Genomic DNA, 16,349 nt, shown 5'->3' on the forward strand with positions numbered 1-16,349 from the left:
ATCAAAGTTCTCTTCATTGCACAATCGGTGCTGAATGAATTCCCACGCCATTCTCGGCATAATATAACGGCAATTACCTTGCATGTCATTACACATATTATGTTGTGTGTTTGCAAACGCGAACACACAAATAGATTGCCGCATTCAAATGAAGCTGAGACGGACGGCGCCGGCCCGCGAGTCTTGCTCGAAATGGGAAGAGAAATTCGTGCGTTCGTTCTTTCTAGGTTGGCCTAAGAACATAATGCACACACACTCTCGGCGCGTCCAAATAATGCAGAAGCGCGCGGACGGACGGTTCCCGGGGGGTAACCCCCTCTACCCTGCAGAAGGTATAAAACTGAAGCACGGCCCCGAAACGCCTTTAGTTTGCACAAGTGTCTCTCCCTCTGTGACTCGTACAGGACTTGGACTCAAGGTGAGTCCCACTTTTCCTTTCAATTGCTATTCTCCGTTCGTCTCGTTTTTTGCTTTCCATTGCATTGCATTGTCGTGAGAAAATTCGCTTTTTCACGTTGCACTCGAGTGAATTCGTTGCTTAAGGATTTTCTGACTACCTGAATTGCTAATTGATCGCCCAGCTTGAAGGTAATTGCCTCGTTGCAAAATTAGGGTCAAGAATACACGTTGGGCGAATGTTAAAGAGCAGTACATAAATTACACGCAGTGTAAACACACAGTTTCACGTTAAAGGCATTAAAAATTAATGCACGCGCCGCATTGTTTCTTCAGAATCGTGCGCGCCTCTCTTGCGTCACACTCACACACGAATCCGCGCGCGTAATAATTAATGCCCTCTCGGATTATATCAGCGGATGACAGACGGACGAATATTTTTCAGAGAAACCCGCGCCGAGCCAAACAATAATTACGGCTGACCTTTCGCTCTCTTCCCCAAGCGCTGTTGCACAGTGAAACTAATTTATCATTCATTAACATCTTTTGTGGGAAAGTTTTTGCTCCGGGCGCAACGTGCAAAGGGCGCACCATAAGTCACTTTTAGTTTCTCCGCGTTTTCAACAGTGCAATGACACAATGGGTCGCTTACCCAAAGAAGTTGGCAAAAATGGTAAAATATGCAAGCAGAAAACGAATAATTCCTTTTTTATAACTTGGTGAGAAATAATTGAAACCAAAAAGTCTTCCAAAGCTTTCTAGTTGTAGTTTTCTGTTTGAGAAATTTTTATTTACAAAGAAATCTTTTATTTGCAGATGTTTCGAGGCCTCCTCGTGCTCGTCATTGTGGCGGGCGCTCTCGCAGATGTTTCCAACAACAAGGGCAATGGACAACGCAACAACGGCCCCAACAACAACAAGCCAGGCAGATTCCTTTCCCTGCCCAACGCAGAGAAATGCGTCCAGCGTGAGTTTCAATCTTAAAAAATTGGAATATTTTAAAGACTGCGCAGTAAATTTTTACTATTTGCGAGATAGAACTTATTTCTTCGCTTCCTAAATTTTTTAGGCAGTTCCCTTTAATGAAAACAAGTCATTTGTGAAAAAAAGATAATATATTCACTATTTCGGAGACTAAAAATTATTTCAAAAAATTTGAATTTCCCGAAAAATCCTTTGTTTTAAAGTTTCCCTTGATCGTGAAAAATTAACGGGAAAAAATTCAATCTTAGGAACACTTCAAAAAAATTGGACGGTATTTTTTAAGACCAAAAAATATTATTTTCCTGCTTCCTTTCATTTAAAGCAAGTTCTCAAAGTTAAAGAATTCTATGTTATAGGAAATTTTTCCTAACGAAAAAAGATTTTATTACAAGACCAAAATATAATTTTTTCATTTTCAAAAAACCCTTTGAAGTATTTTTCTTTTTTTTTAATTTTAAGCAAAATCTCTTTAATCATAAAAAACTATTAATTAAAGAGAGAAAAATTAAACTTTTTAACAATTTTTCTAAATTTAAACTGAATTAAGAATTAGATTCCGTTCAGCGCCTTTTAAAATCAAAATTTCTACACTGTAGTAAAGTGGGGGTAAATTGCATACTTCCAGCGCTCTCATTGGCATATTTTAAACTGAAGGATAACCCCACTGTTCCCTTGAAAACACTTTCTAAGTCGTGCAATCTGCGAATCAAATCAAACAGCGCTAATACGAACGCTCTGAATTAAAATTTCTGATTTGCAAATCTCACGTCTGAGCTGAAAATGAAAGTGCTGACCCAAAAAATCCGCAGGTCCGAAGCAATGGAGACTTGGCAACCACCACTACTTCTACTCTGGCAACATTTCGAGGTTCGCAGGCAAGAAGTTCGACTGGCTGGACGCCAGGAATGAGTGCCGCGAATTCTGCATGGACCTGGTCTCCATCGAGAACGAGCAGGAGAACAACATGGTGCTGCAGTTCATCCAGAGATGTGGGTTGAATCAGAATTAAAATTAAAAAATAATCAAACATAAATTCCCTTTCAGACGACGTGCCGTACATCTGGACGTCTGGCCGTCTGTGCGACTTCAAGGGCTGCGAGGACCGCAAGGACCTGCTTCCCCTGAACGTCTTCGGTTGGTTCTGGTCGGGTACCCGCGCAAAGATCCAGCCCACGAACCGCGTGCCGCAGGGCTTCAGCTACAACCCGTGGTCTCAGACCGGACACAAGAAGACGCCGCAGCCGGACAACGCCGAGTACGACATCAACCAGACGACCGAGTCTTGCCTGTCCGTTCTCAACAACGTCTACAACGACGGTATCAACTGGCACGACGTCGCTTGCTACCACGAGAAGCCGTTCATCTGCGAGGACTCAGATGAGCTCCTCAACTACATCGCTTCGACAAACCGAGGCATCCGCCTCTAGTCCGTTTCTCACAATATTTATATGTGTAATTTTACCAATGGCAAAATGCTCTGTTCAATTGTGTACATTGAAATAAAATTATTGACTTAATTTATAATTAAATTCAAACTATCCGCCTTTTAATTCCAAGATTACAGCTGTTTGGTCAGATTTGATTTCGTCTTTCGGTTCAGCCACCTACCCAAAAACTTGATTCTCTTATTTAACATGTCCCACTTTTTTGGGTTTAACGTTTTGTAGTCTGTGTTGTTGCCTAGCATCTTCTTCTTATGCAATAACATCTTGAATTCATTCCCCTTCATTCCTCTCGCGTAGAATGGCACGTGATACTGCAGGGACACTGGATGGATCTCCTCGTTGCCCAGGATGTCGATGTAGTCATTCTGTGGATTTGAATAATTAGGAAAAAAGTATTATAATTTTCTGAACCAATAGATACCTGTCCAAAGAGTGCCTTTTGAGGGGTCCAAGCATTTGAAGGCTTGTACACTGGCATGGGCAGAGGAGTTTTCTCATCTGGCAGCCTTGGAAGCAAGCCTCTGTGAAGTTTTACTTTGTAGCCATGCCTCCATCGTGGTGGTTGATCCTAAAAACATGTTTGTTTAAGGATATTTTAGATTTAATTCCTATATTTCCAAGAAAAATATTGCAAGAGGAAATTAAATCGAAATTTTTAACCGGTTGAGCCCACGCCCACACTTATAATGTACATACCAATGCTGTTTTTGAGACACATGTGCGGGAGACCTGGATGCAGACTTTGTGGAGAACGCGAGCGATACTTAATGTATTAGTGCAAAGTTTAGTTAAACTATTCATTTTCGAGGATAAACCAGGAAAATTAAATAAGAGCAGACTTTTTCCACTTGTTTTCAATCAGCAGTACGTTTTCCGTTTTCACTGTTTTGAAGTAAACTCCATGTGATTGGCCACTGGCCGGTGGAGTCACGTGATCTCCGAGGGCCAATAGCAGCCCGGAGTAAAGTATTTGACAGAATCGCTGCGCTCTCGTGCCATATTGTATTGAATTTCAATGTTTTGTATGTCATGTGTTTGCGAGTGTGGTGAAGCAGAGAGGGTCACGAGATGCAGTGCCGTTCGCGTAATTTAATTAAAGTTTAACGAGAATAATATGCTGCGATGGCTGTGCGGTGGCAAAAAGAGTGGATCCCTCTCGTCTCGCAGCAGGTAAGGCGAAAATTGAACTAATTTGCTCACGTAGATATTACATATTTTCCGACCGCCCCGATTCGCAGATGAGAGTACGCAACCTGACTCAAATTTTGGCCTACAACCTGCACGCGGAGCCCAGTCCTGAGAGAGCTATTTTTTTCTACACCCTTCATTTGACGAGTAAAAGCGCACCCTTTTACACGAGCGACCAGTCGACAGGGCCGAACCCCAGGTGGATTGAAATCGACTTCAAGGGCAAGGCAGGGCTCTCCAGCACCAGTGAGTGGAGTGAAGGAATTAACAATATTTGCATAGTAATTACGGTTTTATTTAACTGCAGGTTTCGTCATCCGTATCTGGCAGGTCGGCTCGCCAAATAGGCTCGTCACAACATGGGGTGTTTGTCTCTCCGGCCTGCAGCTGGCACCTCTGGACCAAGATTTGAGCAAGGTTTCCAGCTCCAGGAACCTAGTTTTCTTCATACACGGCTTCCGGTTTGTTCCTCCCTCGAAGGAGCAGGTGCTAATGCGGCTAGCGTCCGCGGCGGTCGGCACAAACGATGCGAAATTGTCCTATCCCGTAAACCAGTTACGAAGGTACCGTTTTAAATTCATTACAAAACAATTTGAACAACACTACTTCATGTTATTGCAGGCTGAAGACTTATCAGATGCAGCAAATGAGGGCGTCGACGACGTGTGAGAGTCTGCGGCAGGAGATCCAGAGGATCGGCCCGTTTCCTCCGTCTGCGTGTCCGATGGTGGCTGCTGGCAATAAACACCAATATCAGAAGGTCGAGCAACTGTGTGAGAGTGTGAGGATGAGACTGAAACTGCTGAAGGAGGAGAAGGCGAGACGGGAAGTCAAAATCCAAGAACTGAGGAAAACTGCTGACAGCCTTGCTGCTGCTACAGAATTACGAAGTATGTGCCAAATTTTTCCTTTGCATTGTTTAAGAATTAAAAAATTATTCCTGTAAGATTTTTTGACTCGACGTTTCTTTTAAATTTTGCAGGTGCTCTTTTAGATAAAAAGTACGAGTCTCTTCAGGAGAGCACAGCATTGAAAGACTCGAAAACATTGCTACTGCAAACCAAGGAGGCGACGACTCTCACCTGGTCTCAGCTGATGAAGCGGAGACAGGAGCTGATATCACAACTGAAGTACATTTACCCCATTTCAATCGTAAGTAAACAGCATTATTTATTCAACCAATGAAACAAAAATTTTTTGTTTTCATATATAGGATCCAGAAGGACTTGCTAAAATTTGTGGAGTGAAGCTTCTTCGGTCTGACGAACTGAACAATCAAGACGAAGCGTCTTCTTCGGTGGCTCTCGGCTTTGCTGCTCACGCGACTGTGATGGTCGCCAAATTCTTGGACGTGCCTCTCCGATATCCTATCCAGCCTGCAGGCTCTCGTGCCAAAATCTGGGACGTGGTCGCCTCCAAACTGCCTGACTCTGAAAGAGAGTAAGTCATGTCTTGCAAATTATTCCTCTCGTTGTCTAATTTATGAACCTCGTTACTTACTTGTCATCAAAAACATCGTTTAATATGATTTTTAATTACAGTTAAATTATTTAATAATTTTCTACAACAATATTGGAAATTACAATAGTTTAAATGGAAATGGATCATTTGACTTTCTTAAAAACCACTTAATTTTTACATCGAGGTTACTGAGCCGGTAAAAATATTTAAAATAATTAAAGAATTCCATATTTTTTAAATATTACAGGCTAATTTTTTCTGTTGTTTAAAAACTCCCTTAAAGATTTAAAAAACATAAGATTAAAAATGTGCTTTCATTGTGGATTAGTAGAAAACCCATTGTCCCCACATCCAAAAAAATAACAAAATAATATCATTTGGAAGCAGGGAAAACCAATTGGTCGCAAGTCGTGACAAAAACAGTTTGCTCTGAAGTGTTGGTGTTGATTATCCTCTCTGTCAATATTGTTCAATCTGAAAACAATCTGAAATTAGTTTTCTTGTCACCCATATAACATCTCTAATTAGTTTGAGAAACTCAAAATTTGAAAGTGAAGTGTACACAATTACTCAATTTCCTGAAAAATGGTAAGTATCGCCATATTACTTAATCATAAATTTATACATTTTAGCCTGAAATTCCGACATTAAAAATACGATATTTAAAATCTATTGCAACACACTACTTGTTTTTATTATTTCTCATATTTATTTAATCATATCAAACAAAACAAAATCATCAAAATAATTTTTTCCCTGCAGATTTTGATTAGAAAATTGCACGAGTCTCATAATAAATGTTAAGCTCCTTGTTCAGATTTCCTCTCTTCCTGAAAGGACGGGATTCGATCCAATTTTACTACGCAGTTTACCTGCTCAACAAAAACATCGCCCAGTTGAAATTCTACACCGGCTTTACAATTAGAGACTTGAGAACCACCCTACACAATCTTCGCGAACTGCTCTACATGAAGCCAGCAATGTGAGATATTTTGAAGGGATTCCCAATTGGAAATAATAATGTTTTGTCGCAGACCATCTTACATGAAGAACTCGCACTCCTCCTCCAGTATTGAGACCGTGATTTCGGGGCCAAGTCAAAATAGCACGACTGCTGAAGAAGAGCGGCCGCCGCCTGTCACGAAATCGCGCCTGGCTGTCGAGGAACCTGTCAAGAGTGCAAGCTCTCTTGACAGTGTCGACGCTTGCTTCTTGGAGCCGCCATCTGTTAAACCAGTAGAAAAGGTACATTTTTTAAGGCTCAAAAGAATTAAAATAGTTGCAAACAAATTCAAGTATGACAATATGACTCATATTTTCCAGCAAAATGTGAAACAAAAAATTTAAATTTTTTATAGGATAAATTATAATCCTTTACTTGGAGCTGAAACTGGTTAAATTTGAAAAAAAAAACGCTTTGTACCACTGCACTCCATTAATTTTTAAATGAGGGAATTTCGGAACCCTGATTTTGGAATATCAAAATATTTTCCTTGAGTGTGAAGATCGCACACAATTCCATAAATCATTAAGTTTATTGAAATTTAACCAAATTTCAAGAAATTATGGCAGTACGAAATTTCTTAAATTTTTTTCTTACAATTGTGTTGGCTTGGATCTAGGATCTAGCAAACCGTATAAATAACTGGAATATTCCTTTAGCAAATTCTCATCTTTAATCAAACACTATTTAATGTCAGCAAAAAACAAACATAATTACCTGTGTGCTCCATTTGTGAGACCGTGCATCTGTTTCAAATGATAATCCCTATCTATTTTCTCTTCTTAAATCCGCTCATGTGGTATTATTTGCAGGAGCCGGCAGTGAGTGGCTCATTAGACAAAGGCCTTGACTACATAAAAGAAGCGACGAAGAGTACCGTAGTTAGCCTGCAGTACAAATCGGCCAACAACTCGGACCCAAACCTGAGAGAAAAGCGCAGCCCGCAGGTAGTGAGTAGCACCGAAATTCCAAGTGATTCCGCGCCGGTCAAACTGAGAACTCAGAGTGAATGCGTCGACCCCAACGGCGATGTTCCTAAAGAGAATCTTCCGACCTACAACTCGTTAGACAATCTGTTCGTCAGCGTGGCCAGCCGAACAGAAGCCCTTGCCAGCAAGTCCGGCAGTTTCAACCTGGTTAAGTCGAGACCAATTGACAAGTCTTGATATGTTGTTATCATTCTGTTTACTGCCTGTGATCACTGTTAATTTGTGATTTAATTTGTACCGTGAAACAAGCAATTTTAGGTAATGGAATTAATAATACACACGCGTGTGAACGTGGATCATTATATGTGGTCTATTTATTAGCTACTCTAATGAGACAGCGTATTATCAGTACCTAATAAAGAATGTACCGTCTGAACTTACAGTGCGGATTTTTCCTTTTCATAACTGTAACAACAACAATTGTTCCATGCAATGGAATAACAAAGAGACAGGGTTGTGATCCATAGATATTAAATTCCTTACTGGGTTTATTTTTAACTGATTTTGGAGGAAAAATATTCATAGAATTCAGCAAAAATTACTGTGAGACAAATTTTAACAATAATTGGCGTAAAATTAAATTCGCAAAATTAGGGGTATGATTTTATCTGCAAAAACCTGTGAGAAACCTAAAAAAACAGCTCGTCCTTGACAATCCCCATTTCAATAACTTGTGCGTGTATAACTTTAGTGCCACCTTAATTTTATGAAAGACAAATTAAACAAAAACCGTATTGACTGATTTTTAATCTCCAATTTTGGTTTAAAATTTTAAATCCGTCTGCAACTGCGTCTATCCTGCCTGCGAGAGGTTGTAAAGAGTTGAAAGACTGGATCTCCCCGATGGAGGGTCCCTGAAGGCCTTGAGCTGGGCCAGCATCTGCTCGCAGCTGGCCCTGGTCGTCTCGAGGCGGCGGCGCCACTCCTTCACCAGCGCCAGCGACTTGCTCGGGTCGCGGAAACACTCAGAGTTTTCCACGGCGATGCACGACAGCTTCACCTTGGCGCTGCGCAAATTGTCCGGCTGCAGCATCAGTTCCTGCCGAGGACTGGTGGTCTCTTCCTGCTTTTCCTCTTCCACCACCTCCTCCTCGGTGGCTTTCGGGGCTTCTTTTTCTACACTTTTGCACCTCTTTTTTGCGGTCACGGCCCTGCCGCGTTGTTTGCCTTTGCTGGACTCGCTGCTCCTCTCCACCACGCTCATAATCTTGCCGGAAACTTTTCCTTTGAACTTCCCACCGTTGATTTTCTGCCCTTTGTTTTTGGCCGGACGCGGCGTCGAAGCCGATTGCGGCCTGCTCGAGCCCGTCGTGTGGATTTGCATCGAGCTGGACGGCCGCGATTCCCTCTCCTTGGCCTGGTTCTTTTCCAGCAGCAGGTGCTCCAGCCGCGACCGCAACTCGGCCGCCGAGATGGCCGCCGGTTGGGTCAGTTGGTTCAGGTTGTTCAGCAGTTCGAAGTTGAACAGTTGCGGCTGCGATGTTTGCTTCCGCTTTGGTGCGTTCAGGTCGGCTTTTACCACCTTTAAAGGCGAATCTGCAAAAAATGAATTTATAATTATATATGGAGATATATGATATGATTCGTTCAGAAAAAAAAGAAAAAGGTGCAATATTGAACCTCTGTTTTGATTTTATTTTGCAAAACAAAGCCGGAAACCCACACAATCTGATTATTTTTAATTTTTCTCTCGAAATAAAGGTCCTATTTTACTCAGAGCACAAATTCTGTTACCTTTTTACTACAAATTTCAGTCCAGAATTTTAATTTTTTTTACTAGATAAATCAATATTGCAAATAAAAACTTTAAGAGCCTTTGGAAGTAATTAAAAAAAATTACCCATCATAACTCGATGCTGTCCGACCAAATTAAGCTTATTTTCGTCCTCCGTGGATTCAGACTCCGTTGTTTCAGAACTTGAAGATTCGCTGTCGTCGTTTTTCTTCTTGCTTCTCCTCTTGCGCCGCTTCTGCCTCTGGGCCATCATCCTGCGACCCTTCACCCCCAGGGCAACCCCCTGGTACGGCGGGGCAGGCGGGGTGTTCTGCTTGTAGATGAGCTCAAACATTCCCGTCGACGCCTCCTTGTCGTCGCGCCTGTCGACCACGACTGCCAAAAAAATATTCAAATCTGAACCCTACTTTTTTCACACAGTTTGGTAAAAATAACTGGAAACTCCCAGATATAACCACACTTTTATGAAAATAGGAATCAATCTTTGTCAATATTTAAACATCTGGGAAATGTTTATTCTATAATTCGCGCAGTGTTTTAAAGATTTGGAATTTTTGCAACATCATTGAGGGTTTTATTTGTAGTATTTTTAATTTAAATAAATATGCCCTTCATTATTACGCTTTATAATAATAAAAAAATATTTTCCTGTTCATAAAAAACCTGGTATTTTATTGTTGTTTTTTACTGAGATAAACTGCAAACCCCAATTTCTGTTAATATCTATTCCGCACCTTTCAAAACGTCCTCGAGGCACTGAGCGCACATTCTGGCCGTCACGCTGGTGCTGGGCGCCATGCAGGGTGAGCAGTTGATCTCGAGCAGCCACGGCTGCAGGTCGTTCTCGCTGAGCAAAAAGTCGGCGCCGTAGAGCTCGAAGCAGTTTTTCTGGCAGTCCTGCAGCCAGTCTTGCGAAGCCAGCATTGTGCCGATAATCCCCGTACGCATGCCAGGGTAGATTATCTCGTCCCACGCGTCAGCCCTGAGAAAAATGAGAAAAATTTTAGCGTAGATTTATAGTTCCTCACTTTGTTTGATTTTTAGTTCAAATTTGGCAAGAGTAAAATTCTGTGTAAAGTAAGAGTTTTCTTTAAAATTAATAAAAGATTATCTTTTTTATTATAAATATTTTTGGAATTAAAATTTTACATACCTGATTTGCTTTATACAGCACACATAAAGAATAGTTGCTAAAAAGCCTATTTTAAATTTACTAATAGCAAAATACATTTAGGTTAGTTGATTTTTATTAAACAGGAAAATTTCACACGCAAGAAATATAATTAATATTTTAAGGAAAGTATAAAACATTGCGGCTCTTATGAAAACCTATATTTATGTCTAACATATCATATTTCACCTGATTCTCAAGTTTATATTAGCAAATATAACGTCAAATTGTTGGAAAATATTTGAAATAAACTATTATACATAATTTTTGGTAAGTATACCTAACAAATTCATTTTTTTACCCTTGCAGTTTTTGTGGGGTTTGTGCTATTTTTAACTTGCCTGCGGAAAACTTTAAAATTATGAATCAACATTTATTTTGACGCTATTTTTGCTTGTTTTGTTAAAAATTGTTCAATTTCAAGTCCATAGGAAAGATGGACAAAAGTTTTAACTCTTAAATTTTCTTTTTAATAAATTCTCTCTCTCATTTATTTAATAAAAGCAGCGGAAGAAAAGATTTTTACGCACCTGCCAATGGAACGAAGGTACGTTTGGAAAGTGTAGCAGTCCCACATGTTTTCATCAGGCAGCGATTTGTCGCGCTCGCAGTTCCTATATCGGCACTGCACAGCGTTGTTGCTCAAGTGGACCGACTCGTGAAGGTTGCGCAGGTCGAAAATTTGCGAACAAAACCTCAAGTAACTTTCCCTGCGTACAAAATTTAAAAAATGACCTCGTTTGAATACTCGAGAACCAAACCTGTACATCCAAATCGTAAGCGGCTGCGCACAGGTGATCAGGAACCACTGGCGGATGTCGAATTTCGTCTCGTAAATCAGCATTGGTCTTTCTGAAATGTTTTAATTAATGTTTTGATTTGAAGAGGAAGGAAATTGAAACTTGCCGATGTACTTTTGCACAACGAATCGCGCCTCCTTGCCGATCCCAGGCTGGGTTCGGGCCGTGATGTTCTCCAGCCGGCTCATGATTTGGATTCCGCGCCCGCAAGAACGGGCGCCCGGCTTCACGATCCACAGGTTTAAAGTTCCGTCATGCGAGGAGTACGGCTGCAGATGCAGGTATTGGTTCAAAAGCTCGGCCATCGATGCAAAATTGTCCTGAAATCGATAACCATCACATAGGAAAAATAACTGTAATGTGGACCGCGTGGTTCTACTTTTTACAAAAATTCAGCACATGTCATGGAGATTGGACTAAAAATGATAACACTAATGAGCAGATGGTAAATGAATTACATTTAATTTGTAGCCATTTAACCGCGTGAAAAATTTATTTATTTTTAAAACTGCAATGAAGGGAAAATGCAATTCCTTTGAAGAATTCTGATTTTTAATAAATTATGGTCAGTATTGCGTTTTAAATTTAGGAAAAATTAAAAAAATAATTCTAACGATGGCAAGGTATTTTAAATTTATTACAAATTAAAAATAATTTAAATTTTGATCTTTTAAAATGAGTTTGAACGGTACAAATTAAAGAAATAAATTATAATAACGAGAATATTTAAGCTAATTTGTAAGATTATCGAGCAAGGTTGTGTTTGTTCATTTTTTTAAAAAAATGTGATTAGAATAGCGTTTGACTTTTATGCTCTTTTTCTGTTACTGTCTAATATTTAGATGTTTTCTTGTTACAAAACGTCATATTAATAATTTAAAAACCGATTTAAGAAAGTACAAATTGTAAATAATGTGTTTCAAATATAAAAATAAATACTCAGCTGACTTCATTAATTTCTGATTAGAGAAAAGTTTTTTCATTGTAAAATTTAAACTCTGGCATTTTTAAGCAAATATTGAATTTTGACTATTGCAGATTGAAAGACAACTCAATTCTGTAACCAAAATTACATAAATTTTGAGCTGTCAATCCATAATATAAAGAAAATTTGCTTGAATGACCTTAATAATAAAAAAATCTATGAAAAATTCAATGAAGTGTTTTTATTTCTTGCTCTGTTGAATTTCTACTCACGTCCTTTTGCTGGGGAGTGTCCCAAGCGACGAGAGCACATTCGTGGACAGTCTGGTAGTAGTAAGTCAAAAACTGGTCCCACTCGCAGTCCCAGACCTTGTGCGTGATTTCGGGGTCGTCAACGTCCTCGTGTTTCAAGTGCCGTGTGTGCTCTTTCGCCCGACTCATCGCGAACTGCACTGCTTTCGGCGGTATCCAGATCTGCGGGCAGACGAGCACGCGAAGTTTGCATTAGGCCACACTCACTCACTCTCAGTCACGCCAGCACAATGAAAAAGTGTGTGTTGAAACAAATTAGGAAACTTGTACCCTTCACAAGAATTGACTTCTTTTCCAGCAGTTTAAAAGCAGGAAAAGTTTATAAATTCCAACGTTGTCGAGAGGAAATTTATTCGACTGATATAAGTAGGGCCTAATTATTTTATTGAATCAGTTTTCTTGGTAAACTGGGTAAAATTAAAACTTAAAATCTCTTAACTTTTTAAATTAAAATTGGCTTTTAGAGCTTCGATTTGCATTTCTTTTTCATATATGTTTTTACATAATTGTAAAGGGTAGCTTTTGATAATCTCAATTAATTATTTGCTTAAATCATTTAATGTTTTTAATTATCATGCAGAGAAATTTTTCAACAGGTCGTATTCTCTCATCAGAAATTAATGAAAGTTGATCGAGAAACACATTTTAAATAATTTATATTTTCGGTATTTCCTTAAATTGGGTTTTAAAATAATATTTAGATATGGTTTTCTATCATTTAAACTCTTAATTATTATAAAGTATTAAATTAGAATAAAAATCCTAACTGCAAATTCAGTTCTAATGCTCTTTAGAAGGAATTAGAAATATTACAGCATTCTAGATATTTATGTAAATCAACTGGAAAATTCTCGATAGTCAATAACTAAAATTAAAAAAAGGTGAATTTTAATCTTATAATTTAATTTAGCATTAAAACTCATTTTAAAATTTAAGTTAATGATTTCTCAAACACTTAAAATTTTTTCAATACCTTTCCTTTTTAGATAAATTTATAATTAGGTTTTTAGAATTATTAGCTTTAGTTTTTGTTTAAATAAAACAATAAAATAAATTAATTTTCCCCTGCTTTTTCATAAAAAATGTGATGTATGGAATTACCGGGACTAACATAGCCCTGCATGTAAATTCGTGATAAAATCAAATTTTGAATCTGAATAACTCTGTAAAATAAATAACGAGTCAAGCGCGAAAATAATCTTCCTGTTTGCAATGACCTGTTTTGGCATGATAGGTGTGTTTTGGTCAGAATTGCTTTTGATCACGTGGCGGAGAAGACTGAAGCAAGCGGTGAGCCTGAAATCGGCGACGAACGCGTCCATTTCGTCCGCTTGCGAGACGCAGTAGCTGCGCGGGAAGAAAGTTTCCGAGACGCCTTGCTCGGTGAACCAGTGCATGTGTTGCAGCGCGTTCGTCAGGCCGACCTGGAAAAGCATTCCGGGCATGTGAATGAATTTAATTTTACGTTGAAGCAAGCTCACTTTCGTGGTGAACAGGGCTTTGGGAAAGCGGTTGACCAGCTGCCAACGGTTCAAACTGCGCCAGTCGACTGTGTCGGACCGCAGAGCCCACACGAGGTCGGGAACACAATTTCGTAGCAGTCGGGCGATCAACAGCGGGTCTTCCATGTCGAAAATGTTGCTCGTTGAGCCTACTGTTCAGCAATTTTCATTTTAGGAGATAAAAATGGGAGGAAATGGAAATTATAGCATTCAATTGGATTTTAATTAAAACGTGAAATATGTACTTGGGACTTAATTAAAAAGAAAAAATTATGTGGGTGAATTTTACAATATTGGCTACAATTTTTCTGAAGCAAAAGTCAGATGGAATATTCTTAGGAGTTTGATTCATCGATTTAATTTCAATAAACTTTGCAAATGAGTGTTTGATATTTTAAATGAAAAACTTGTTAGTTAAAAATGAAACAATAAATAGTACAGTTTTATTCCCAAAAAGTTAAATAATTTTTCAAATTGGGAGTACAAATATTTGTTTTTCGCTTTTAAATATCAATTTTCTTCTCAAACAGGTCGATATTTTCACTCTGGATAGTATAAATCCATTGAATAGTTTTCTGACCCTCGAAAGGGTTCTAGAAATACCTCAATATATTTAAAATTTACAAAAAAATCCATAACAAATGCGTGTGATAGCAAAATTTCCTTCCCAAATAAAATTGAAATGCCCCAAATAAAATTTATTTTTGATAATAACTGAAAATGACCAAAACTGGACGATTTTGACTCCCAAGTTTAAATAAATATTTTCTACTTATTAAAGGAGAAAAAATATTCGTCGTTCTTAATTTTTTGAATCGTTTTTACGTCTTTTTCATGAGGCAACCTGCGTGATATACCTACCACGCGGGTTGCATACTCTTCGTTTTTAAGGCGTTTTCGACTGCACACGAGTATCTATTTTGAATTTATTGAGCTTTTACGGCTGATTGCGTGAGAAACACATTCAAATCAAATTCTCGTGCAATTTCTTCGCCAATTTGACGTAGAAATGATTTTGTACCTTCAGAGTGTTTCAGTGTCTGCTTTTTCTTGCGTGCCAAGGAGCAGCTGCTCTTTTCCAGCCAGCCCCTCTGTTTTAGTGCCTGCCGAATTGCTGGAAACGCACCAGCCACCGAAAATACCCGGTGCTCCTGAAAATATTGAGAAACTGTCATGAAAATTAGGCTTAATTTTAACCTTGTACAGAACAATATTTATGTTTCATAGAGAGGGACGAGAGATATTTTATTAACTATGATTTATAATTACGGGATGTAAGAAATGGAATTAATGTTTGCTTTCTGCACTAAACTCCCTTGTTTCTGGATGTCCAAGGACTTGAGACGGAACAAACGGACAAGGTGTACGCGAAAGCTGCTGCTAATTTGAGTTTTCTTCCAGCACAGTTTGTATAAGTGCCCTCCACGGGTGAAAAGGATCGCCTTATTTTAACCTTGGGGAGGTCAATTTTATTTTACGGCACGCCGGTGTGGTTCCCAATTGTGAAATTAGAATTAGTGCCAAAAAGAGCCTTCAATTTTATTTGCAGCAATCTTCTTCCGCCCGTCAAAGACCAAAATTCGATGCCTGTTGAAAGGCAGCTGGCCTACAACGACTTGTGTGTTTTTTTAATGTGACGCTCCAGTGGTTTTTATTTTAGTCAAAGATATTAATCAAATGCAAGGTTTTTTGTCGTTTGCAAAGGTTTTTTTTACAGATTTAAATTTTTTAAAAGGCGATTTGGGTCAAACATGGACAGAAATATTGTTGGAAACCTTTTTAAATTTATTTTAGCCATTTTTTAATCATAAAATCACAAAAATTTTGGTGTATTCTCGTTTTTAAGCCAAATATTTTTATTCTGTGAGAGAAATAAAATTGGATATTTTGATATTCGTGTGAATTCGAATCGTTGCTCACCTTGACGGCGGCGTCGACGGTCTGCTTTAGCAGCCTGAGCCTCTCGTAGGAGACGGATGCGTGCGCGGGAGGTCGCCTGGCTCCCTCGGCCTCGCGGCCAGAGGCGACGAGGGAGCCGTGGCCGCCTTCCTCGCCGTCCATCGACTGTCCGTCAGTTCGCTGCTGCATAAACACTCGGTGGTCGTCGCCATGGCGACCACTTGTTGAAAGGAATTGGGACGCGTGTGCCAGCTGCGAGCGGGCACCGAAACTTTTGTTGCACGGGAGAAGCTGCCTGGCTGTCTCGCCCAATCGTTTTAAAGGAGCAATTAACCTCGTTGATTAGACTACGCTTATTAAAGTGGATTTATACCTGGCAATTAATAAAAAATATTAGGATTTTTGGCTATAATTAAGCAGTTAACGTAATTTTATGTTTTAAAATTTAAATGTAAAAAGTGTCTCAGCGGGAGAGACTCAGGGATTTTATGATTTTTATTGTTACTACTTTTTGGTATGAATATCAAAGTGATTTAAATT

General features: G+C 39.1%; 4 protein-coding genes across 5 annotated transcripts; 2 read left to right on the plus strand and 2 right to left on the minus strand.

Annotated features, from left to right (window-relative positions):
- The first annotated feature begins 256 nt into the window (after positions 1-256).
- On the plus strand, positions 257-2,915 carry slf (C-type lectin domain-containing protein slf). Its single transcript, XM_065488226.1, has 4 exons — positions 257-418; positions 1,213-1,363; positions 2,190-2,369; positions 2,425-2,915. Exons 1-4 carry the CDS (start codon positions 275-277, stop codon positions 2,805-2,807), a joined length of 858 nt encoding a protein of 285 aa, XP_065344298.1. The 5' UTR covers positions 257-274; the 3' UTR covers positions 2,808-2,915.
- mRpL51 (mitochondrial ribosomal protein L51) lies at positions 2,894-3,718 on the minus strand. Its single transcript, XM_065488228.1, has 3 exons — positions 3,522-3,718; positions 3,247-3,393; positions 2,894-3,190 (listed from the first exon to the last, which is right to left on the minus strand). Exons 1-3 carry the CDS (start codon positions 3,624-3,626, stop codon positions 2,939-2,941), a joined length of 504 nt encoding a protein of 167 aa, XP_065344300.1. The 5' UTR covers positions 3,627-3,718; the 3' UTR covers positions 2,894-2,938.
- A 99-nt stretch (positions 3,719-3,817) lies between these two features.
- On the plus strand, positions 3,818-7,848 carry Uvrag (UV-resistance associated gene). 2 transcript variants are annotated; one of them, XM_065488224.1, is made up of 9 exons: positions 3,818-3,995; positions 4,064-4,259; positions 4,321-4,576; positions 4,635-4,903; positions 4,996-5,165; positions 5,227-5,453; positions 6,280-6,456; positions 6,509-6,719; positions 7,290-7,848. In XM_065488224.1, exons 1-9 carry the CDS (start codon positions 3,948-3,950, stop codon positions 7,641-7,643), a joined length of 1,908 nt encoding a protein of 635 aa, XP_065344296.1. In that variant the 5' UTR covers positions 3,818-3,947; the 3' UTR covers positions 7,644-7,848. The 2 variants fall into 2 exon arrangements, with proteins under 2 accessions (XP_065344296.1, XP_065344297.1); XM_065488225.1 differs by having other exon boundaries at positions 3,819-3,995; positions 6,292-6,456.
- Positions 7,849-7,977: 129 nt separating this feature from the next.
- LOC135942454 (tubulin glycylase 3A-like) lies at positions 7,978-15,998 on the minus strand. The gene is made up of 11 exons (XM_065488572.1): positions 15,831-15,998; positions 14,932-15,061; positions 13,890-14,059; positions 13,626-13,832; positions 12,370-12,570; positions 11,279-11,492; positions 11,134-11,224; positions 10,903-11,082; positions 9,936-10,183; positions 9,307-9,576; positions 7,978-9,002 (listed from the first exon to the last, which is right to left on the minus strand). Exons 1-11 carry the CDS (start codon positions 15,996-15,998, stop codon positions 8,260-8,262), a joined length of 2,622 nt encoding a protein of 873 aa, XP_065344644.1. The 3' UTR covers positions 7,978-8,259.
- Positions 15,999-16,349: the final 351 nt, after the last annotated feature.

Source organism: Cloeon dipterum, chromosome 4, assembly GCF_949628265.1.
Source record: "Cloeon dipterum chromosome 4, ieCloDipt1.1, whole genome shotgun sequence".
Lineage (NCBI taxonomy): Eukaryota > Metazoa > Arthropoda > Insecta > Ephemeroptera > Baetidae > Cloeon > Cloeon dipterum.